At 42.5% G+C, this 24,236-nt stretch overlaps 1 protein-coding gene across 7 annotated transcripts in view; it reads right to left on the bottom strand.

Annotated features, from left to right (window-relative positions):
* Window positions 1–24,236, bottom strand: part of AFF2 (AF4/FMR2 family member 2) — a 488,228-nt gene that overhangs the window by 151,315 nt on the left and 312,677 nt on the right. For all 7 annotated transcript variants that reach the window (XR_005584619.1, XM_039488230.1, XM_039488233.1 and 4 more), the window contains one exon: window positions 19,963–20,007. Coding sequence is in view for 6 of the 7 variants with exons in the window: in XM_039488230.1 (XP_039344164.1) it covers window positions 19,963–20,007 (45 nt within the window). In the remaining variant the exon portion in view is untranslated. The remainder of the gene's footprint in view (window positions 1–19,962; window positions 20,008–24,236) is intronic.

Genomic DNA, 24,236 nt, shown 5'->3' on the forward strand with positions numbered 1-24,236 from the left:
GTTGTGACACAACCTTAACTATGGGCTGAAGTACAGCTATCTGTGGAACAGAACACGTCAGCTACTGTGATAACACAACAGTTTTAATGTCAGTAAGCGAAGAAGAATGCCACATTAGTCAAGATGTGATGGGGCATGTAAGCAGGAGGACTACAATTATCTAATGTGCTAATAAACTTTTAAAGATTGCAAATTGAGAAAGCCTTGACTTCACAGCTCATCTAAAAAACATACCCTCTAGCCCTCCGGTTTTCCTTAACAATATGCTGGGGTGGCATTGGTACTGTAGACTCGGGCCTTGATTTGCATTGAGAACGGCCTGAGTGCACCCTACACGTGCACAGAGTCCTACTGAGGTAACAGAACTCCACGTGGACGCACTCATGCACTTCTGCACCTCAAGCCCTGATCCTGCAAAAACCTATGCATACATTAACTATACTCATGAGTAACTCCACCAAACCCAGTGGGACTCTTCACTTGTGTCGATTTAAGCACATGCACCAATCTTTGCAGAATCGTGGCCTTAGAGGGAAGAATGCCACCCATTGTATCATCAACACTATACTTTGCAACACCTTGTTTTCACTTGGTGGTCCACCTCCCAAATACTGGCAAGGCTTTACTCAGTTTAGCTTGGGAAATTTGACATATGCCAGCAATGAGAGCAGGGAATCACACCATTTCTTTTTCCAGGGAAAGTTCAAAAATTTAATAAATCCAAATTTAGAAATTCCTGAAAGTAACAATCATAAAACTAAGCATATGAAATGTTTTAAAGTGGAATATAATGGAAGTAAAGTAAGTCCACAAAATCAAGTGAGGATTTATTTTCACATGGTTTGGACTTAAAATAATTCCAAAATCATGTTAACTGATGGATTGGGCATATGACTACTATGGTAAGTATGCATACATATTTTTATAGACCTGCAGATTAAATGGGAAAGTAAAGCTGCACAATTGGTTGGCTTAGAAGTCAATGTGCTCCACTGATGTAGTAACATCAAGCGTCCTCCTTCCTGAAAATTATTTAAACATTGTTTTAATTGACTCCATGTGTTTTATTTATTAGGACTAGGCACGCTCGTTTCTTCAGCTAAATCTGCTTTTTTCTAGCTGTAAAAGCCCTCAGGTAAGTAACTGAGAAGTACATATGCAGAAGGGGTCTAATGAATCACTGTTTTTTCCTGACTGAACTCTTTAAGAGCTGTAGAGACACTGGCCAAATCAGAGCTCAAACGGAAAGGGAGAACTGGGAGTGCAATGGGATTTGTGTGCTTCTGCAAAGCAGATCTGAGCTGGAGAGTTGAGCCCAGGGGAAAAGGGGCAGATGGAAAAATAGCTTTGCAAAACCAGACCCTCAAGTTAATTGCCTCTTTCAAAGTTTAGTTCCTTTCCCCCTCTTTCAATTTTTCCATAATTTCCTCCTTGTTCAAAATAAAATGTTGCTATGGTGTGTGTGTGTGTCTTGTTATTGTTTTAAATTCAGGCAGAAGGTGCCGATCTAGAACCACAGAAATCATGATGGAAGAGGGCTACTAGTCTCCATCTCCAGGAAGGCACCTTCACTTCCTACAATGAACCCTAGATCACCTTGTCCAGTCTAATTTGAAATATCCAAGAGAGATGGGGCTTCTGCTATTTCCTTTGGAGGATCATTTCATGACATGATAGATCTCACTGGGCCAAATGCTGCCCTCTACTATATGGTGTGGATGAGAAATCTACAGAAATGCATAGATGGAAAAGCAACAATTCTATTTTTCTCCCTGGCCTCAGCACCCATAAAGGTCCCATTGTTGCCACTCCATGTAATGTCTGGTCTGCAGTTTTAGAGGGCAGCATTAGGCACGGAGAGCAGGCATAGTAGCTAGGGAGAAAGTACTCTCCATGGCATGATCCCCTCCACTGTGGCTGGATTTCCATTCTGCTCAGAAGTTACTGCTGGAGAAGGAGTTGGCAGAGACTGCATAGAGCCAGGACTCGTGTAAACTCTGTCACCCTTTCCTCATCCATCAGTCCCTTCAGCGCCTCAACTATTTCTGTAGCGCTAAACTTCCTCCCATTTCTTGCTCACACTTCATATTAAGCTTCCATTGATAAACAGTTTATAAAGGGTTGCTAAATGACTAATAGATGTTATCAGACCTGAATACTACGTGCTAAAGATGGCTATGAGCACATCAGTAGAACGTGTTATAGATGGTTCTAAGATACAGTTATAAGTAACCTGTTGACTTGTTGGACTATCACAATCAATTCACCATTTATTAAAACATCTGTTAATGGTCCATTAGCCCTTTACAAACACTTATCAATGGAATCCTAATATAAAGTGTGATAGGTTTCTCAATATCTCGCTAGCTTTTGCATTTGTGCAGCCCTACCCATTTTCTCTCTGCTAGGGAGTCAAACAATTTAGTAACAAACAAGCAACAGTTAAATTCTATATGTGCTGGGCATGCTGAACTAAAAAAAAAAAATCTCAGTCAACCACCTCTAATAAGAAAAGGCTACTGCAGGTATAAAAAGCAATGCAAACTGGAGCTCAGAGCTAACAGAAATGCAAACGGCCAATGGGGTTTTAAAACTAATGATGCAAAATAGTTCATGTGAACTAATGGACAATTTGTTTATGTGATCACATGGGGACATCCCTTCCAGATTCCTGACCAGGAATTTGGAATAACCAAAGAAAAGACTACCCCAGGGAATCCACCCTAGGTTTTACACTGAGCCCAATACATACTGGGAGAGGTATTTGGGGATTTTCTCAGTGCTGCATGAATACTCCTGCAGTGTGGACATGATCAATAAAGCTTATAGTTATGCATTTGACTATCATGTTTCAGTGCTTTAAGAAGTTCCTAGGAACCAGTGACACAACAGCTTGTTTGTTTCTAAGACATAAAAACAGCTATGAAAATAACTTTATTGATGTCTTAACAGAGTGCCAAATTCCTCGGTAAAGGCACTAATGTAGAAAACTGTTTACCCATGCAGACAGTTCAAGAAATGTATCATCCGCGGCATATGACTAGCCCACATTATATGAAGGAATGACATGGCTGCATTTGCAATGATGCCTTAGTCATCCTAGTAAATAATTTATCTTGTTACAGTACAAAAGTCTTCTACAATGAAATGAAAGACATTCCAAAATCCAGTGCACACAAACAAATTCTTTTTCAAAAGCCAGGATTTTATGCTATAAATAAAACCACCCATCTTCTCCCTGACCATAATATACCACAAAAAAAAAAAGTATTCACCTTGTAGTTTTTTTCCATGACAACAAATAAGTACCCCTGGCTTGGGTGGTGCATGGGATGGATATCATATCCTCCCGTGCTAATATACTTGCTTTAACTTCCCATATTTGCAGAGCAGAAAGGACTGACAAAAAACATACTCAGTGAAAATGAATTTAGAAATTGTTTTAGAAGCTAACAGAGGTCAGCTATAAACATTACAACATATGTTTTCCTTTCCTGTTTTGCTAACATTTGGGGACTATTTACAGAAAGAAAGTGATGGCAATAAGAATATTTTCTCTTTCTATTGAGCTTCCAGTTATTCTCCTCCATTCCTTTACCTCATACTTTCCAACATATTTCCCTCACAATTCAGCTTTTATAACTAAACTACACTGATATTCTTTGCTTAGAGCAGTTTCGAGACAATAAAAAATAGCAAATCATGACTGACATATTTATTGCCCTAACAAATCTTGTGAATGTGAAGTAAAACAATGTTCCATTACAGTGGGAAGATAGCTCAGCTCAGGAAACTATTTTGGGGAAAATAACGAAGCTACTAAATACAATAGTGTTACAATGTAGTGACTCTGGTCCACTCCAGAAAGTAGTTCCAGTCCATATAATAGAGTCCCCTCTGAAAATTGATTAGGAACTGTAGCTTAAGAAGGCAATGAGCATAGGCGAGAGAGAGAGAGAGGTCAAAACCCTGATACTCCTGACTCAGGCAAAACATCCTTTGGTTTTAGTAGGAATTTTAGTTGGAGCAGAAGTCCTAAATCACGTCCTTTCTGAAAGGAAAACTACTCCCCTATGGGCTCATAATTAAGAGTTTGCAGTTTACCGTCACTCTTCTTTCCATATTTAGGTTATTTGTGTGAGTAACATGTAGAAGGGCAGTGACAAGCTTTCAGAACTGAATCAGCCAAATGGAATAGTCCTGTCTAACAAACCAAGCAGAACTTCACGGGGAAATAGAAGGGAAAGTTGCCATGGGAAAGTGGGAGGGGATTAAAGGAAAGGTGAGGCCTCCCAAGACTGGAGTATCATGGGATATGATGGGAAAGACATCCCAGATTCACAGAAGCTGGAGCCCTGAGCCTTACTGCCATTGCCTCAGTCATTAGCAATAATTCCTGCCTGAGTTTCCACGGGTAAATCCAGGGTTTGAGCATGGGATGATATAGCTGATCCCCAACTCAGTCCGCTTTGGCCAGCCAACACCCTGCAGAATGTCTACATAGCGGCATCTGCAAGGTCTCAGGGAGAGGCCAACAGATGATGCCTCTGAGATGGCCCTTCCCCTTCCATGAAGCCAAGAGCATGGTACATCCACTCTTCTCACGTAAGTGGCATGGGCAATCAAGGCCCTACAGCTTGGCTAAGCAAGTGTGTCATGCTGTGCCATACAAAATAGTAACACATCTCAAGAACTGTCCTCTTGGCTGGTATCATCTGCTGGGAAAGATCCTGCCTGAGCTTCACCTAGTCCAGGGTCCTGTCTCTGAGAGTGGCCAGCCCCAGATGCTTTAGAGGAAAGTACAAGAATCCCACAGAAGGCAGATGGGGGACAATGAGCATCAGGTAATATGGTCTACATCTCCCACAGGCAGGGCGGCGCCAATGTCCCCCGCATGGGTGATCTGTGCAATGTCGCGGTGACCACCGATGCCTTCCGCCTGCCGACATGTCCCGACGCCACAGTAAGGAATATAGCAGCGAACGCCCTGCGTGAAGCAACAGAGAAGTGGATCAGCAGAGCCCCCTCCAACCAAGACATCGCCACCTTCCCGTGCGGCTTCCTGGATGGGAAATTCTGATGGGACGGGCGCGACATCGCTTCACTGTGGTCCCGCACTCGCAACGCCATGCATCGCCTGGGAAAGCGCATCGGCTGCCGCTGGGAGTGGTGCGAGGAGCGCCAGGAGCTGGGAGTCCGGGTGCCGCAGATCAGGTCTGATGGCAACACCATCGTCACCCTGAGTGACGGGGGCTTGCTGGAGAGGACCCTGAAGGCTGCCATCCGCTCGCTGTACATGGAAACCCTGAAGCGTAAAGCAGACCAGGGTAAAGCCTTTGAGTTGACCAGCAAGTGGGACGCCAGCAACCACTTCCTCGCTGTGGGCAGCTTCAGCCGTTTCACTGACTGGCGGTTCATCCACTGTGCCCGGCTCAACTGCGTCCCACTCAACGGAGCCGTCCGCCATGGGAACCGAGACAAGCGTTGCAGGACGTGCAGCTACTCCAACGAGACCCTGCCCCATGTCCTGTGCAGCTGCAAACCCCACTCCAGAGCCTGGCAGCTGCACCACAACACCATCCAGAACCGCCCCGTGAAAGCCATCGCACCACGTCTGGGGGAGATCTCCGTGAACTGCACCATCCCCGGTACCGACAGCCACCTACGACCTGACATCGTCTTCACCGACGAGACCAAGAAAAAGATCATCCTCTTCGATGTCACAGTCTCCTTTGAGAACAGAACCCCAGCATTTTGTGAAGCCCGAGCTTGTAAGCTGCAAAAGTATGCCCCCCTGGCCGACACCCTGAGAGAGAAGGGATACGAGGTGCAGATGGACACCCTGATTGTTGGAGCCCTGGGCGCCTGTGAGCCCTGCAATGAGCGTGTGCTGCGGACCTGCGGGATCGGTCAATGCTACGCATGGCTCATGCGGCGCCTCATGGTCTCAGACACCATCCGATAGTCCAGGGACATCTACATCGAGCACATCACCAGCCCCCGACAGTACCACGAGGTGTGAGCCAGAGTGACATCGTTCTTCGACTACGAGAAAGGGACCAAGAGACTTTCTCCGTTGGATCATATCAACTGGAACCATAAACTCCCTGAACATTAAATCTCCCCAAATGAGAGTCAATCCATCCTCCTCCTCATATCCCCTCATTATACTCCACACCCGAACATAGCCACTTTATGAACTTCATACCCTCATATCTCAGTTTCTGTACTTTGACCCATCAACCTTTTACCTCCAATCGGGGATACTGCAGATTATGTATTCCTTATGCCACCCAATCTTAAACCAAATTTTGCACCCTCGATAATCTGTATGTTATTCCCTGATAACCAGAAACTTCTATGCTTAAACTCTCTACTATTCACTTTTTTTTTTAACGTCATCTTAATAAAATTTTTAAATCTGTTCTTTTACTGGGCCAACTTCTATTGGTAAAAGAGACAAGCTTCTGAACTTACACAGAGCTCTTCTTCACATCTCACATTAGGACTCAGCTTAAGCACTAATAGTTAAAAACTGGCTCAAACACTAAGGCAGGACGTTTAATACCCTTCCAAAATATATTAATGGGAACAGCTGGAGCTATAGACATTAATGTGATTCGTACAAATGTCTTGTACCTTTTTGGATCCTTTTCAGTCACTTGTACCAGAAGTCCCCTACAAAAACCCCCAGCATCTTTCTGCATCTCGTTCTGGGTGACTAAACTAATGACTCTATTGCCCAATACATAGTGATGAAGTCTTGCTGTGGCCTAGCACTGCTAATACAATGCCTCCCACAGCTTCCCAACTCCACTGACAGGCACAGTCATATTCCATTTATTTTTTTCATTCAAAATGATACTTGCTTGGAATAATCTCCTGGGATGGCACATCTAATTTTCATGCAGCTCCCAGGAGACAGGAAGTACACATTGAACTGTTATATTCCAGCATAACATCCTGACAATAGAACAGCATCATATAAACAAAAGCACAATAAGCAATAAAAAGCTAATTCTTTGAAAAGTTACTAATACCAACATATAATTTCATCTCTGCAATTTAAAAAACATTGGCACGGTTCCTTCAAGCAAATAAGCAACTGCTTTTTTGAAACTATTCAGCACTGGCAATTGTTTAAGGGAATCTGGTAATTTGTTCCATCCATTCAGAGCTACACAAGCAAAAAAGCATGTCTCGTATTGACTGTTTTCTTCCTTGAAACCCTCAAACTTAGGGTTTGCACTGAGAAGAGAACATAATTACAACTTACAGTTACAAAACAAGACTGTGAACACCCTACGGTGCTACCCTGTGCACATTTGTACAATAAATTACACCACCTCCTTTTCATTGCCAGATGTAATCAATTCATTTTTTTTCATACAAAATACAATGAATGGTTATTTATTCACATGACAAGACAGATCTATGTAACTTATTATGAAGCCCATTTAATTTCTGGAGCACTAACACTTGAGCAGTGAAAAGAAACATCTCCAAATTCAATAATGGGCATAACTAAACTGCACAATTTGTTTTGGAGACTGAAACACTTCATTCTACCCTGCACGCTCAGTCTTGGGCCCAGTGTAGCCAGTTTAAAATCCACATCCTTACGATATGCTGAAGATGATTCCACTCAAATCCCCAAGGATTTCAACATCAGCAACCTGACCCAATAACACATTAGCTTTATTGTTAATAAAGGAGCACTGATCACTTGATTTGGCATATAGAGGAAGATTTAAAAAAATGACACTTTATGTTCCATTTGAGTTTAACCCAAGTTATTTTGTATAAACCGTGATTGTGTTTGGAATCCAATTTTAATGAAACCAAAACAACTGAAGCTAGTACACAGCATTGTATCATGTGTATTGAGAAAGCCTTTCCCAAGGCTGCTTTTTTACCCAGACCAAAGATTCTGCCAGATCTCCTTCACTGCCACAAGATCAGTACTGGAATATGAACTTCCCTGTGTATGTGTGGAAATGTAGCTCTCCCTTCTTACACTGATGGACTATGATCGACTGGCAGCAATGTGTCACCAGTGCCTCTTACTGAAATGTCAAAATCTCTCAAATGTGTGTCAGAAGGCGGAAGAGATAAACACTTGGAAATTCTCTTTTAGCTCAAGCCTTTTAGAGACTGGGTTTTTTTCACCATTTCCTTGTCTTCTTCCAAACCAACTCCCACGCATGGAGTGGCTTCTCCATTTCCCTACCAGTTTGCTATCCCACCTTTCTAACCTCCCACAAGTCCCAACTAAAGATTCACGTCACTCACAATGTACACAAGCTGCTCAGCGTATCAGATCTTCTCTATGTCTGCCTCTGAGACTGTACAGACTAAATGACAAGGTTGAATAGATAGTTTCACATAAGTAGTTAGTACATATTCTAAGGGACCATTCAAGGAAAAGTGGCCCGTTAACACCCCTGTAGTCATAGGAGGAAAAGAGGGCTAGTGAGTTACAGATTGTTGTAATAACCCATTAATCCAATGTCTGAGACTGTAAACTCTTCGGGGCAGGAACTGTCTCACTTTGTGTCAGGTGCAGTGCCCAGCACAATACTGGAACCTACTGAATAAATAACTAAAAAAAAAGTCCTAGCCTCACTTATAATTGGGAAAGCCTGGGGTAGCCAACAATGCAAAGTGCACTATTGTGATGATTTAGCAAGTCGCGGGTGGTCAGAGAATTCCTGCAATTGGTGTCATAGATTCTTAGCTTCACAGATTCCAAGGCCAGCAGGGACCATTGTGATCATCTAGTCCAGTGGTTCCCAAACTTGTTCCGCCGCTTGTGCAGGGAAAGCCCCTGGAGAGCCGGGCTGTTTTGTTTACCTGCCGCATCTGCAGCTTAGGCCGATCATGCTCCCAGTGGCCGCGGTTCGCTGCTCCTGGTCAATGGGAGCTGCTGGAAGTGGCGCGGGCCGAGGGACATGCTGGCCACTGCTTCCGGCAGCTCCCATTGGCCTGGAGGAGCGAACCACAACCACTGGGAGCCGTGATTGGCTGAACCTGCGGACACGGCAGGTAAACAAACCGGCCTGGCCCACCAGGGGCTTTCCCTGACCTCCTATATGCCACAGGCCCAAGAACGTCCCCACAATAATTCCAAGAGCAGATCTTTTAGAAAAACATCCAATCCTGATTTAAAAATGGTCAGCGATAGAGAATCCATCGTGGCCCTTGCTAAATTGTTGCAATGGTGAATCACTCTCACCGTTAAAAAATGATGCCTTATTTCCAGTCTGAGTATTTTCCAGCTTCAACTCCAAGCTATTGGTTTGCTTTATACCTTTCTCTGCTACACTGAAGAGCTCATTATTAAATACTTGTTCCCCACGTAGGCACTTACAAACTATAATCAAGTCACCCCTTAACATTCTTTTGTTAAACTAAATAGATTGAGCTCCTTGAGTCTAACACTATAAGGCATGTTTTCTAATCTTTTAATCTTTCTTGTGGCTCCTCTCTGAACCCTCTCTAATTTATCAGCATCCTTCAAAAATGTATCTAAATTACCAGACTATGACATGGATTGTCTTTGTTGCCTTCAGCTGGCTCGAAAGCACTAGCAGACTGTTCATTAGCAATGGTTTATCAGGGGTCATACAAGCACGCTGGATAGACGCCCAAGTAGAGACCACCCAGCAGAACCATGATTACTCTGCTAGTTAGCTCTAAGCAGCTAGTGTTATTCATAACTCCAGCAAGTGTCAAGCAATGACAATTGCCAGTTATTATACAAAGTGGAACTGGAATAAACCTGCCAAGGAGTATTTTTTCAGTACAACATGCAATTTATTATCATGTTCCAGCAATTACCAAAGGGAGTTGTTGATCTCACTTTGCTGGAGAGATACAAAGGCTAGATGCAGTAACACGGCATTCTTTTTGAAGGATAGCTTGTGTTATAAGTGAAAGACACTATAAAATGACAATGCTGCAGCAAAAGGAGACAAAATGATACATTTAGTGAAATCCCCAGTCTCAGCCTTTTCAAAGGAGAACATAAGTAGTTAGTATAACATTTCTAAGGGCGGCTGTATCCTTTCAAACATGATAGCTTTCTTGAAGTTTACAGTTATCGCATTAAGAAAAATGGTAATGAGGAGATCATGAAAACTTCTTTTAAAAGTAACAAAAGCTCAGTTGCTGAGGAAAAAAGAGTGACAACTGTTTTCATGGAAATAGGCCTCCAATGAAGAACTCTGCTGACACTTTGTTCTCTTACGAAGAAGTGCTTCATGACTAAATCTGAGCCCCAATTTGTATTAAAGTATCTGCAGAGATCTCCTTTTCCAGGCAAACTGGCAACTCATCCCTAGGAACGTAGATGTACAGGTCAGAAAGCCCAAATACAGTTATAACCAGACACAGATTCAGTTAAAACAAAATGACTCACCTCCCAGAACTTCCACCCATTCCTCAAACCAAACTCAAATCTTTTTTGAGGTTCCGAACAGTTTTATTAAGTCTCCTCTCATCGAAAGAGAGGGCGAGAGAGGCAATAACAATTTATGTAATAAAAAATGCCTGTTTTGCATTGTACCCAGAGATGCACAGATTCTAAAGCCAGAAGGGACCACTGTAATACCACCACCTAGCTTTTCTATAGCATTTTTCATCACAACATGCAAAACGCTTTGCAAAAGAGAGACTGGTATCATTATTAAGGCTCCGAGTCTGTGACGGAGGTCACAGAAGTTACAGATTCTGTGACTTTCTGGGACCTCTGCAGTGGCTGATGCGACTGATTCCAAGGCCGCCTGAGCAGGTGGGGTGGCCCCTGGCAAAGAGGTAGGGAGGTTGGGTGGAAGGAGAAGGAGATGAGCCCACACTGCCCTTGTGGTATTGTTCACTGTGAAGGTAAGGATCCCACTCCTACTGTATGGTAGTGAGCTCTGGGATGAATTATACACAGTGCTTCCTGAAGTTTCCACTGGGGCTGTGCAACATATGTCCATAAGTCATAGTTGGGGATAAGCTTTCTGAAGAGGCATCTAATCACATGTTCCGTGCCAGTCCTACTTTCCCCTTGATCACTGCTGGCCTGTTTAGCCCCAGCTCCAGCCCTGAATACCAAGAGAGAGAAGGAGAAAAGAGCGTGTGATCTCTCTGAGCTAACTACATGGGAGCTAGGTTATCTTCCAATGGACCAACCAACTCCTTTGGCCTGGCTAATTTATAATGGGGTTTCCCACCAGCTGTACATCATAGATCTTAGATTGTTGCTTTAAACCTGCAGTCTCTGCCCTGAAGGCTGACAGAGTGCAGCCCTCCCCTTCTATAAGATAAAGATCTGACAGAAAATGATATTGGTTCTGTCATTTCATACCACAACTGTTTGTAAAACACATACTCATTCACAAACCCTAATGGCTCCATTAGAATATGTTTGCAATGTCGTATTTCTGTGCCCAAGGCACAGAATTTGTTATGTAAACTACGCATTATTAATCTACTTAAATGAAAGGTAACATTGCCAGCAGTTTAAACACTCATGCCCATATTTACTGTGTTTCACTATGACAGGATAAGATGAAATACAGAAATGATTCATTGGAGAACAGAGAAATATTTAACGGGGTGTGTTTCAAACCAGGACTTTATTTATAGATTGATTTATCTTCATAGTACACAGAAGTGGAGCATGCTAGCCTCTAGTGGCTCTTATGCTTGATAGAAGCTTGTTCCATAGGTCACAAGTTGTTATCACTTTGTAATCTGGTACTTCAGGACGGCCAGGTAGAGTACATTCAAAACGTCCTACTACAGTTTTCACAAGGGATTTATGTACTCCCTGAGGCAGTCAAGAGAGGACCCTCAGTACAGTTTTGGTGAAGGGCCAAACACTGTAAGTCACCACCATGGTGACTCCCAAAGGGATGTTGCCTCCTGGCAGATTGAGCGCCACCTGGATCGACCTCCTTCTTTTTCCTCTCTTTCACTGAAGTCATTACTGAATTCAATGGAGCTATTCCTTATGTACACTGACGTAACTGAGGGGAGACTCGGGCCCCTTGGGCCTGCAAATCTGGACTGGTAATCTTGTGAGAAAAGTTCATGTTGACAGTCAACTGTAAGAAGCCCCAGGAACTGCCTCTCTCACAGTATTTTGGTTTTTTGCTTCCAGTTCTCTCTGGTCCTCAAAGTTCAGAGGCATTTGAAAGTAGTATAAAAAGCTATCTAAACTTTTTCAAACACCACAAAGAGGTGAAGTTTGACTTCAGTTAGAGGTTTGAGCAATGTTTGAGGTTGGCTCTATTTCACCTAAGCCAATTTTCCCATCGCTAATGGCAATCTTACCCTCTTCATCCCCAACCTGGATTCCTTTTGTGCAGTTTTCCATTCTTCTTACAATCTTTGCCATGACACTGAGTGTATTTAATGGGAGCAAGGATGTACATCATGTGAGACATTAAAATCTATGTTAACTCACTCTGGAGGTGATTATAAAGAGAAAAAAAGCCTACAAAGTGGTTCTTTTTGTATAACGGAGCTGGTGAAGAGCATGGGAACTGGGACCAAATTAGTACATTTTCATTCATTTGACAGATAAGAATCACCTTATTCTCTTCAGATACATTAACACATTGCCAAATGCTAGTCAATGTTGTGTTCATTGTGATGGTGCCAATTTACTTTACAGTAATTTTAGCAGTAATATTAAATCTGGCAACGATAGTGGAATTAAATAATGTGACTGAAATTGGCAACATTTCAATCTGGCTCTACAAAATGTGTGTTAAAATATTACATTCATGGAGATAAGAAAACAGAGTTGAATATTGCGTTGGAAATAGGTACAGTGTAAGCTCCCTCTATCTGTTTGTAATATTTCTATTGTTCCAGTATAGATAGGCCAGAATAGACTTGTTGTGTAATTACCAGTCTTTGCATTGCCAACTAATTTGCTTAATATTTTAAAAATACAAAATAAGATCTCTGTAGGCAAATTACTTGGGGCCTGAAACTGATCTCACTTCCACTTGTCTATACTGCTGAGGTCCTGACCTTTCAGTGCCTTAACCTTTCTGTAGTCATTTACACCTGTGCCAAGCACGTGCAAAATATCACCATTCTTCTTTGGAAGCATTTTACACCTGCACTCCCAGGGTGAGATCCTGCCCCCACCCCCACGAAGTCTGCTTGGCTCTGATCTGGCAGAACACAGCAGACTTAAAGTTGGCCTAGGTGGTCACATCATGATGTCCCTAACGTAGGGGAATCCTCTACGAGCACAAAATTAGCATAGCCAGCCTTCCATAGGGGGCGAATGAGGAGCTTTGCCACTCTAAAGAGACATGGCTGGGATACTGCAATGCTCCAATGATCCTCAGCTGCCAGAATGACTCAGATGTAACTTAGAGTATCCCCAGGCTAGTTTACATTGCACTGGGTGACTGCCCTAGAGTTGGGGGCATAAGGTGGCATACATCCAGCCATCTTTGCCCTCCCCTCGGACCTGGACCAACCCGAATTCAACTGAAGACGGGGCCCCCCTGTGGCACTGGTTTAAATGGCTATATAAGGTGTAAAACACCAGAAACAACAGGCCCAAGTAATTCTATTGACTTCACTGGCGTTACTCCTGCTGGTGTTAACAAGATCAGCTACAAAACTCTGGTCTGAACAAAGCACCCAGTAGTCTCATATTTCCAGAGTGCCGCTACATAATAGCCCCATTGGGCTGAATTCTGTGTTTAGATGCAGGCTTAGGGCCAAGTTCTGCTCTCATTTACACCAGAATAATTATGGGGTAAATCAGCTTAGTACAGCAACAGGAGGAAGTGGAGCTATTCCTCATTTACACTATTGTAAACAAGAGAACAATTCAGTGGTCAGTGGAACTACCCTTTGATTTCCACTGATGGAAGAGCAAAAATTGGCCCTTCATCTACTGAGAAAACATTATTTTAAAGTTGGCAATATGTTGTTTTGGGGAGTCTCAAGAAATTAAATTGTTTTATTTTATTTTATATTTATTTTAATTATTTTTACCCATAGACGTCTTTGTGTTCATAAACGATGTCTAAAGGGGAAGGGGGGAGAGGAAGAAAGTACTCGCAATATCCTGTAGTCTTCAAAGTAGGTGACTGCCTGTTCAAGGAGTGCTTCCTGAGCCTTCCCTCCAGTCGAGGTACAGATGCATGGATACACATTTACACGTGAGTATGCTTTTCAATCTCTTTTTTCATTTCAATAGAAATAAAAAATCACGTTATCCAGGAGAAAAAAGGAGCTCGACGGAAAACATACGGTGCAGGGCTATTTTTACGGCACACCTAAGACATCTAGGGATTCGTTTATTTACTCAGCTATTTAAAAGTGGCTACTCTTCCTCGTTCTCTGGACAGCTAAATGCTAGGTTGCTAAGTTACTGTTATTTGACATCATCTCCTCCCCAACGTGTTCCCACATTTGACAGGTTCACATGATTTACTAGGCCAGTCAGCTCATTATTCACTTGTCCAATGACGTCTGTAGAATTGTTTTAAATTCACATCATGTCCCTCTCAGCAAACCCCCAGATTTCACATGAAAATATTTAAACTGCTTGTCAGCTACTAAGTGCATTTGTAACCACGCTGGACAGCGTACCTGTATTTTTCAAATTACAATTATTATAATTAGGTTTAGCATCGTTCTTCAGTGTTGGTTTGTATTTTAGAAGAGAAAACAATTACTGAGGGGCAAATAATGGGCTATATCTGTTACAGGCTAATTTTGCTCTGTGAACAGCTCACCTCCGCTATGGATAATACATATTAAATCCATTAGTGCTTTCAAATGGCATGAGAAAGGTAATACTACACATAATTTACCCAGTCAAGGGCATTTTCACCTGCTGATCAATTTACATATTCTCCAATGTCATTAGATATGAGCTAGTCATCAGAAGAAGAGAAGACAGTATAAATTATAGACTTTTCTCATTTAACTCCAGTCATTTTTATACTAATTACAATTTAAATTATATTTAGGATTTGTTTTGCTTCTAGACTAGAAAGCTTTTAATTAATATCACAGCTGTCTGTATAATATCAGAAATCTATCCAGTTACTTGACACGACACTACCGTGAAATAGACACCTTCTAGAATTCTTCTGCCCTGCTATGCTGTGGCAGCTTTTTAGATTTAAATGTTTACCTCACTGTAAAAAGAGGAATTTAGCAACACGGAAATGATTAGTTTTTATATATAGGGCCAGATCTTGATTCCAGTGGGGTTGTGCCAGTTTGCACCAGCTGAAGATCTGGCCCTAAAAATTACATTCAGCCTTCCTAAAATTCCTCCTGGAATTTCCAAGGGATGAAGTATCCTTTTCCTGTTCTAACGCTCTATGCAGTGTTTTGTACAATGACCTATTTCGTTCCAGAGGTGGCTGCATTTCACTGGTTGGCAGATTCTTGCAGTGAGAGCAGACTTAATTGGCTTGAATTCCTGCAGAGTCAGCAAGATTTTCTAGGGCAGAGCTAATACATCTTAAAGGAGATTCCTGCAGAGTTCTGCAGAAATCCCGTTGCAGTGAAACACCACTGTTAGCTTGCATTCCCTGGGACAAATTTTGCCCCCTGCCCGGCCCGTACAATGAAATGCACGGGAGCTGAAAATGAATCTGAGGGCAGTATTTGTTTCCCTACACACATATATCACTAGACTGTGGCTAGCCCCAGGCAAGCGTGCATGGGATGACTACAGTCTCATCACTGTGTTCCAGTCATGCAAGTACTAGAGGTATCTAGTGGCATCAGATCCACCAAAGGTAACAGGAAGAGGAATTAAAGTCAAAACGGTTATTTCCGATTTACACGTGTATAAATGAAAGCAGATGCTGGCCTCTGGTCACAACACTCAGTATTTATTCCACAACCATATTGGCCACAACTTTGAAAGTCAAAGTGAGGTAAATGAATGCTCAGCAGGCCTGACTCTCCTCTCCTTTGCAATGATGTAAATCAGGAGTAACTCTATTCATTTAGACCCTAAACTATTTGGATAGCGACTGCCCTTTTGTTCCGTGTCTGTAAAGTGCTTAGCACAATGGCCACTGGCCTCTCCATGTTACCGCAATGCAAACAACACGTAACAATGACATTAGAGCACACTGGTGTAAATAACAGAAGCATCAGACTCCGAACCTTGGTTTAAAGCATCCAGACTTTTTTTCTAGTTTGTAACACAATTTATTAATTAATTCTCTTTGTATATGACTAGCAATTTACAGGCTAATTTAAATCCATATTATTAGTCACATATGAATAAAGAAAAATATTTTCTTGGGTTTTGTTTTTTCATTTTATTTGCTCTTCCACAGATAGCACATTGTCTTTAAATAGGAAGAGATATTTTGGAACAGAAGGAGGCCTATCTATCTCCATCTATCCATCTCCAACTATCTGTCTAGCACTGGTAGCCTGTAATCAATGCAAATGTACCATTTTGCTTTTACAGTTTGGCTTTAATTTGAAGGCAATGTTTTTTTTAAACAAAACTTCTCAGCCATGCGGGTTAGAAAAGCAAAATCAACAGGAGACTGGTCTATCATTAACCTTTAGTTATGGTATCATGAGCAGTTCTCCAGGCACTTACACAAGATGACATAAGTGGCTAAGTGTTTCTGGAATTCTGAAACACTGAAATTTTGTCTCAGAAGAGTCTGGGGTCTGAATGGACACAGGACCTTTTCCCCTCCCTTGGCTGGTAAGTTCTGACCATAAACTTAGTTAAACTCCATTTTTATTTGTTAGCATCTATTAGGAATCCCAAACCTCTAGGTCTACAAAAGCACTAATCAAGATCAGCCTAAAAAAAAAAAGAATTCTAAAATCAGAGCGCTCACAGCTTACATCTCTGCTACATACAAAGCCCTGTGACAAACAAAATGCAAGAGTTATTGAAACTTTCTTAAGGATGAAACTCAGTTAAATTGCTTAGTTTCCTTACTTTTCTTAAATACTTGGGGTGAAATGCACTCAAGGGAGACTGACATAACAGGCTGGAGCCAGGCATATTACCAGCTGGCTCTGAGAAAGTTCCCCACACAACTTTGCAAATACACCTCAGCAATATGCTAGTCCTGGTTCTCTCTTAAGCAGAGTTTGCCAATAGTTACAAAGTGTTTGATAGTAGCCTTTGTAGTAAAATGTTTGGTTATGATGGAGTTACTCTGGATTCACACCGATGTATCTGAGCAGAATACGGCCAGGTTTAGTCAGCCCTATTAGCCTAAGGCCAGATTCTGGCACTTTGTTCACACTAAGTTTAGTTCCATTGATTTTAATAGGCCTATTCATGGAATAAGGTGCAATTCAACATCAGCAAGAGTGGCTCCTAGGGAGTATGTATCTGGTCCAAAGCCCATTAAAGGAAATGGAGACACTCACATTGACTTCAACAAGCTTTAGTGCTGGGCCTGAGAAATGTAACCTCAGTCCATGCCAATGCAGATCACTACCGGTAGGTCACAAGGGTAGCAGTAATACATACTAGGGTCTAACTATGCAGCCACTGAAGATAGTGGGAGATTTGCCATCAACTTCGATGGGAACAGGATCAGATTCCCATAAGATATTCCTGTGTTTTGTGAGTATATGTGCTGCTCATGCATTAAAACCGTCACCCGAATGACTGACCCTTGGAAATGGTAATTTACATTATACTTCTTTCTGACATTGTTTTTCTGAAAATAACTGTTTCCCATCCAGCAGTTAATTCCTTCCAATATTAACAAACATAATTCAAATATATAAACAACAGAGATGAAGAAATATGTTTAAAAACACAAAAAGTATTTTTAATAATTTTTCAACGTTATTTTTTCCCTCCCTCTCTATTCTTCACATAACAACCCTTGGGAAGCTTGAAACCAATGTTTTTTCCTTCCTTGGATGTATTACTCCATGGGATACACAATTTCACGTTTCTTATCATCAGATTCCACACTAGTGCTAGCTTCCCACATTGATTTAGAATCACAGAATCACAGAATTAGAAGGGACCACAAATTATAGCGGAACACTGGGAACACATGAAGAACTCCATTAACATCATCAGAAGATAATACATACATAAAAGGACAAACTCCTCTGAACTGAGTATTCTTATTGGTTTCAATGGGATGGTGAAGAACATGGGAAATCAAGCTGGGCAGAAAATGTTTTTCCTACCTGAAAATATTTTCAAGACTTCAGAATTTTTTTTCCATTTTGACCCGGGATGAGAAGTCAAAATTTCAAAAATATTTGTGAACCAAAAAAACCTGAGTAAAATTTTTTCCCCTATGTTATTTTGAGTGAGGAAATTCATTTAACTGACTCTGTTTCATGAACAGTTTTGGCAAATGTGTACTTTTTGATGAAAAAATGATTAGTTGAAAAATTCCCAACCAGCTCCAGTGAGAAATGCCAGTATTATTTTATATGTATTATATGACCATCTGTTTGTTTGATTGTTATTGTGGTGTTTGCTATATGTTTATTAGGGATTAATTCAGGTATGGGTTAGTTTGTAGGTAGGCAGGAAAGCAGGCAAACTTTTCTGACAGCCCTCCATTCACAGAGGTTTTAAAGGACAGTGCAGGTATCGATCCCTTTGCAATTTTATCCTGAGAGCAGCATTGTAGCCAGTGACCCCAGGATGGAGGGTCCTGACACATGAAATGGAAACAAAGGACTTTGGAGTGGATAAAAGTCCATGCCCTGAAGCACAAAGAGGGAGAGATACAGGGACCACTGTGGTGCAGGCTGACCTTCCCTCTACCCCCCAAATTCCCAAAGATGAGGGTTTCTGGGATAAACTAGGCATATGTAAATTTTATTCATGAGTGTAGACTGTTTGTTATGTTAAAAACCCTATTTCTTCTTATGTTTTGTTCCTGCTCTTAAGATTAAACACTACTTTGTTTGCAAGAGGCTATTTTGAGACCTGTGTTTACCACTGCTCACAGCTCCTGAAGGGCAGATTTGCAGGGCTTGAATCCAGTTGGGACCACTAGGCAATCGTGTTTGGTACTCAGCGTGGTTGCAGCCTAGCACCTGAACTGTGAGTGGGAAAATCATGGGATTCTGCCACAGGATGGGAACGCGAGAGGCTGATCACCTGAAGGCGCTGCACTCATTGAGACTGAGAGCAGTCAAGAGTGCAGCTAGCCCTGAACCGTGACTGGGATTACCTGGGATTTTTTTTTTTTCATTCATGCCCGTCACCCCAACCGGGGTATGGGCCGCCAACCACAGATCTCCAGAGTCTTCTATCCTGGGCCTGGGATTGCTCTTAAAAGTGTGGAAAAAAACCACACCGCCTCGAGACATACCAGCAAAATCCCCAGTAAATGCAGCTATGCCAGGGTTTCTCAAACAGGGGTCGCCGCTTGTGCAGGGAAAGCCCCTGGCGGGCTGGGCCGGTGTGTTTATGCATTGGCCCAGAGCAGCGAACCGCGGCCAGTGGGAGCCGCGATCAGCTGGACCTGTGGACAGGGCAGGTAAACACACTGGCCCAGCCCTCCAGGGGATTTCCCTACACAAGCAGCGACCCCTGTTTGAGAAACCCTGAGCTATGCTGACTGAAGTGTGCTTCAATCAGCATAGCTAACATCGTTTGGGGAGGGGGTGTTCCGACACTGGCAGAAAAATTCCTTCCACTGGTGTACACAGCATCTATACTAAGGGTCAATGCCACCATAGTTAGGCTGACATAGGCTCTGTAGGGTACACATACCTTTGGAAGAGGAGAAATGAGGGTATGTAGAACTGGCCCCAACACAGGTAATATTTTGGGCCTAGCAAACCTGGACATTTTATTATTGACATCTTTAATTTTGTACTCACTAGTACAGTGTTATTTAAATATAATATTGTGAACTCTGTATATCTTACTGAACAAAGATGAGACACCAGAACTATAATTAGAAGATGATATAGGAGCAAAAGGATTAAACTCACCCGTAATATTTCTTCCACACAGCTGGAGTCATTGGGAAGGCTAACCTAGGTTTAAAAAAAAAAAGTCAGTCAGTCACAGAATGCAAAGTTTATTGGTTAAAAGCAACTAGGGAAGTAAATAGATCCATTAAACCACAGCTAACAAGGAAATGCCCCATTATTTGAAATACACTTCATCCAGTGATCATTACCAACAGAATTTGCCAATTTAAATCAACCTAAATCAGTAGAAAGATACATCTCTACAGTCTCAAAGATATTTTTCTGTTTTGCTACAAATGGTTGTTTAGAAAGAATATAGTACCCTGATTTCCCCACAGTTAAAAATAGGCACTAAAATTGCTGGAAACTTTTATAAATGATGAAGATACCAACTGTTTCTCCAATATTCAGATTTCAGTGAGAACGCAGGGTACATTTTAGGGCACAATTTAGGGCAAAGGTGGTAACAGTTAAGAGTAAACTGTTATCATCAAGCATCGTATCATACAGCTTAATACACTAAGAGCCAAGATAAATTTTAAACCCTAAACATGTACTATAGAAAAAACACTGGTTAGATTCTAATACTAGTTGCTGATTCCTCAGTCTCTCACTTCCTGGGCCTGTTACAGGTTAAACTGCAGACTGAAAAGCACACAGGAATCCATCTTGAGAGTTTTGAGAGATCTTCCATGTCTCTTAAAAATATGCATTACATCTACACACATGCACACACAGACACATAGGTGCTCGTAAAAGCTTGCAATTTAGCAATCTAGTTCTTTAAACATTACTGATGCTATTAGCTGTAATTCCCCATTCTAAATGTAGAAAACAGCACAAATACCCTAAATACTGCAAATAAATATATGAGCAATAACTGTCAGGGTTTTAAGAGCACTTAGGGTGTGTGTATATATACATTTGGCAACAGTTAAGTGGTATGCATATACAGTAGGTTTTTATTATGGCTATCTTGCATGGGTACACTAGATTCGGGGGAACGTGCACAATGAACCCACTCCCCACGCACACTGCAGCCACAATGTGAGGGGATATTTGCAAAGGTGCCCTTGGAGCCTTTGAAAAAAAATCTCATCCTTGGTTACTAGAGCTTGGTTAGGGGAAGCCAATCCATGGCCATGCCTCTTTCCCTCCATCCCCACCCACATCAGCACATGCTGTGGTAGCTGTCCCAGCCAAAGCTCTAACTGTGTGTTCTTCCTCATTCTCGAATCCTGATGCAGGCATAAAGTTTAAATTAACAGAATTGTAGAAACTAGAAACAGAAATGACCTATTAGGTCATCTAGTAAGTCTTCTGCAGGGTTCTTTCCCTAGCCTCGCTTCTAGTGCTTTGGCCAGTCTAGTTCGAAAAGTCTCAGGCAAGGAGGCTTCCTTTGAAAGACTCTTCGACACTTTATTGATCTCACTGTCAGGACATTTCCCCTGACAAACAGGCTATATTTTCCCATTTTTCATTTCATCCTATCATTTCTATGGATAACCTCCTGCATCACTCTAAATAATTCATATCCCTCCATGGTATTTACATCATTCACATACATCTGTACACAGTTATGCTCCATCTTACTCCTCAGGTATATTGTATATTTGACTCATAATCTTGCCTAATAAGTCATTCCCTCCACCCTCTCTCATCATTTTGTTGCTCTTTTCTGAACTCCCTCTGATTTGTCAATATCTAGGTAATGAAGTGCCCAGAAGTGAACATGACAAATGTGGCTCCTACTATTGACTTTACCCACCTCAGCAGTCACTATTGGTGGATCTACATGTCAGAACATTTGGGTTAAGAAAAATATCCCCTTCTCCTTACATTCTACCTAACTAAAGTCTAGCTCACAATCCCTGGGGTGGAACCTTTACTCCACTGAAGCCAATGGAAATGTTTCCATTGACTTCAGGGAGCCTGGATTTCCACACCAGGTGTCTTTGAAAGCTTCACCTGAATATTGTACAACTTCTGTTTCACACACCTCTGCCCTAATCCCTCTCCTTTCACTTCGTCCATGCTTTTTCCTCTTGACAGCTTCTAACTTCTTCACTCACCTTCACTTTTTGCCTTCTTTCCTATACCATGAACAGCTTTCCAGCTAACAAACCCCGGGACCGCTCCCTGTTCCAATTCACCTCCCAGTTATACGTTCCACTTTCAGTGACCACCCACCACTAAGTTTTGAATTCCAGTGTGCAGCAATTTCCTATTTGCATTCTTGGGACTGTTAGTCTTTTGGGACAAAGTACTTCTTCCTTATTTGACATAGTTCTCCTAATGCACAGCACTATGTAAGCTTACGTTGCTTAAGAAATAATAATACAAATACACAATTTTAGTTTAGTAAAATCTATTATATTATTCTGTAATCACAACCTGCTTCTGCTGGCAACACTCACTAATAGCTCTAAATGATCATATATCAGTTTTGTTTTAATGACTTGACAGAACTTTTGTTCCCTTTGGCATTGCTTTGTTTAGAATCATGGGTATTAAGATAACACATGATGTCAAAGTGCTGTGATTGTCGTACTGGGAGCGCCAAGCAGGAACAGGCACAACATGGCAAACATTTAGATTAATGCAAAACATTAAAAGAATAATTATTACAACAGGGATATCATAGAGAAGATCAATGTAAGACTTTCTGTACATTATTATTAATGGATTTTTAAAAGAAGGCGGCCTTTTTTTTCTAAATTCATGTGGTTGCTCGACATTCTAAGGCTCTGTCTACACTACCACTTATGTTGGTATAAATTATGTCGCTCAGGGATGTGAATAAGCCAACCTCCTGACCGACATAAGTTACACCAATCAAAGCAACAGTGTGGACAGCATTATGTTGGTGGGAGAGCTTCTCCTGCTGCTCGTTGAGGGTGGATTAATTAAGTTGATGGGAGAGCTGTCTTCCATCAGGTTAGAGTGGCTACATTAGAGTTTACAGCAGTGCAGTTGCATCGGTGCTGCTGTAAACTCTCTAGGGTAGCTATAGCTTAAGTGACTTGAAAAGCACAGATCTGTCAGATACTTAGTCTATCCTGAAAAAAACTTTCCAACTGTGAATCAGAAATTGAAGATTAATTGTCCATTCAGCTAACACAGAGGTGGGCAAACTATGGCCCGCGGGACCCTCCTGCCCAGCCCCTGAGCTCCTGCCCCGGGAGGCTAGCCCCCAGTCCCTCTCCTGCTGTTCTCTGCCCCTGCAGCCGCAGTTCGCTTGCTCCGCCGCCGGCGCAAGGCTCTGGGAGGTGGGGCTGTGAGCTCCTGGGGCAGCGCAGCTGCAGAGCCGGGGCCTGACCCGGTGCTCTGTGCTGTGCGGTGGCGTGGCTGGCTCCAGCTGGGAGGCGCGGCTGCCTGTCCTGGTGCTCTGGGTGGCGCAGCTGTAGTGCTGCCAGCCACCGGTGCTCCAGGCAGTGCGGTAAGGGGGAAGGGAGCGGGGGTTGGATAGAGGGCAGGGAGTTCGGGAGGGGTCGGGGTGTGTGGATAGAGGTTGGAGCGGTCGGGGGGGAGGGGGTTGAATGGGGGCAGGAGTCCCCAGGATGCAGTCAGGAAGGAGAGGAGGGATTGGATGGGGTAGCAGGGGGCAGGAGTTCTGGGGGCGGTCAGGGGACAGGGAGAAGGGGTGGATGGAGCAGGGGTCACCAGGGGGCAGTCAGGAATGAGAGGAGGGGTTGGATGGGGTAGAGGTTCCAGGGGCTGTCAGGGGGCGAGAAGCAGGAGGGGTCGGATGGGGGCAGGGCAGGGCCACGCTTAGCTGTTTGGGGAGGCAGAGTCTCCACTAACCGACCCTCCATACAATTTTGGAAACCCGATGTGGCCCTCAGGCCAAAAAGTTTGCCCACCCCTGAGCTGACCAGTGCAAGTGGCATTGCACAGCACACTACAGGATCCATGCAGATATCCATCAGGCCAGAGACAAATATGGCTAATACAGTATTTGTAGCCTACACAAATATTAGTGCTGTAGGGAATTATTATTAGAATTTACATGAAAATTTCATTGACACTGGACATCCCATATGAAATACCACTATTCTCCTCATCTATAGAAAATCAAGTGGTTTGAGTGCTACAAGGTGTTTTTTTTAAAGCTTTCATCAGTAGTCACATTTTAAAAAGAAACCCTTTGAGGTTAGATTTGTACATACTGTACTTTTTGGACCTGTCTACCTCTGTGAACAACATGATCTAACTTAAGAGGAAGGATTGATTCTAGGAATTATGTTTTGTTAAAACCAAGTGCTTGCTGCTCACGTCATGAGCTCTTTTCT

Source organism: Mauremys reevesii, linkage group 9 (assembly GCF_016161935.1).
Source record: "Mauremys reevesii isolate NIE-2019 linkage group 9, ASM1616193v1, whole genome shotgun sequence".
Classification (NCBI taxonomy): domain Eukaryota; kingdom Metazoa; phylum Chordata; order Testudines; family Geoemydidae; genus Mauremys; species Mauremys reevesii.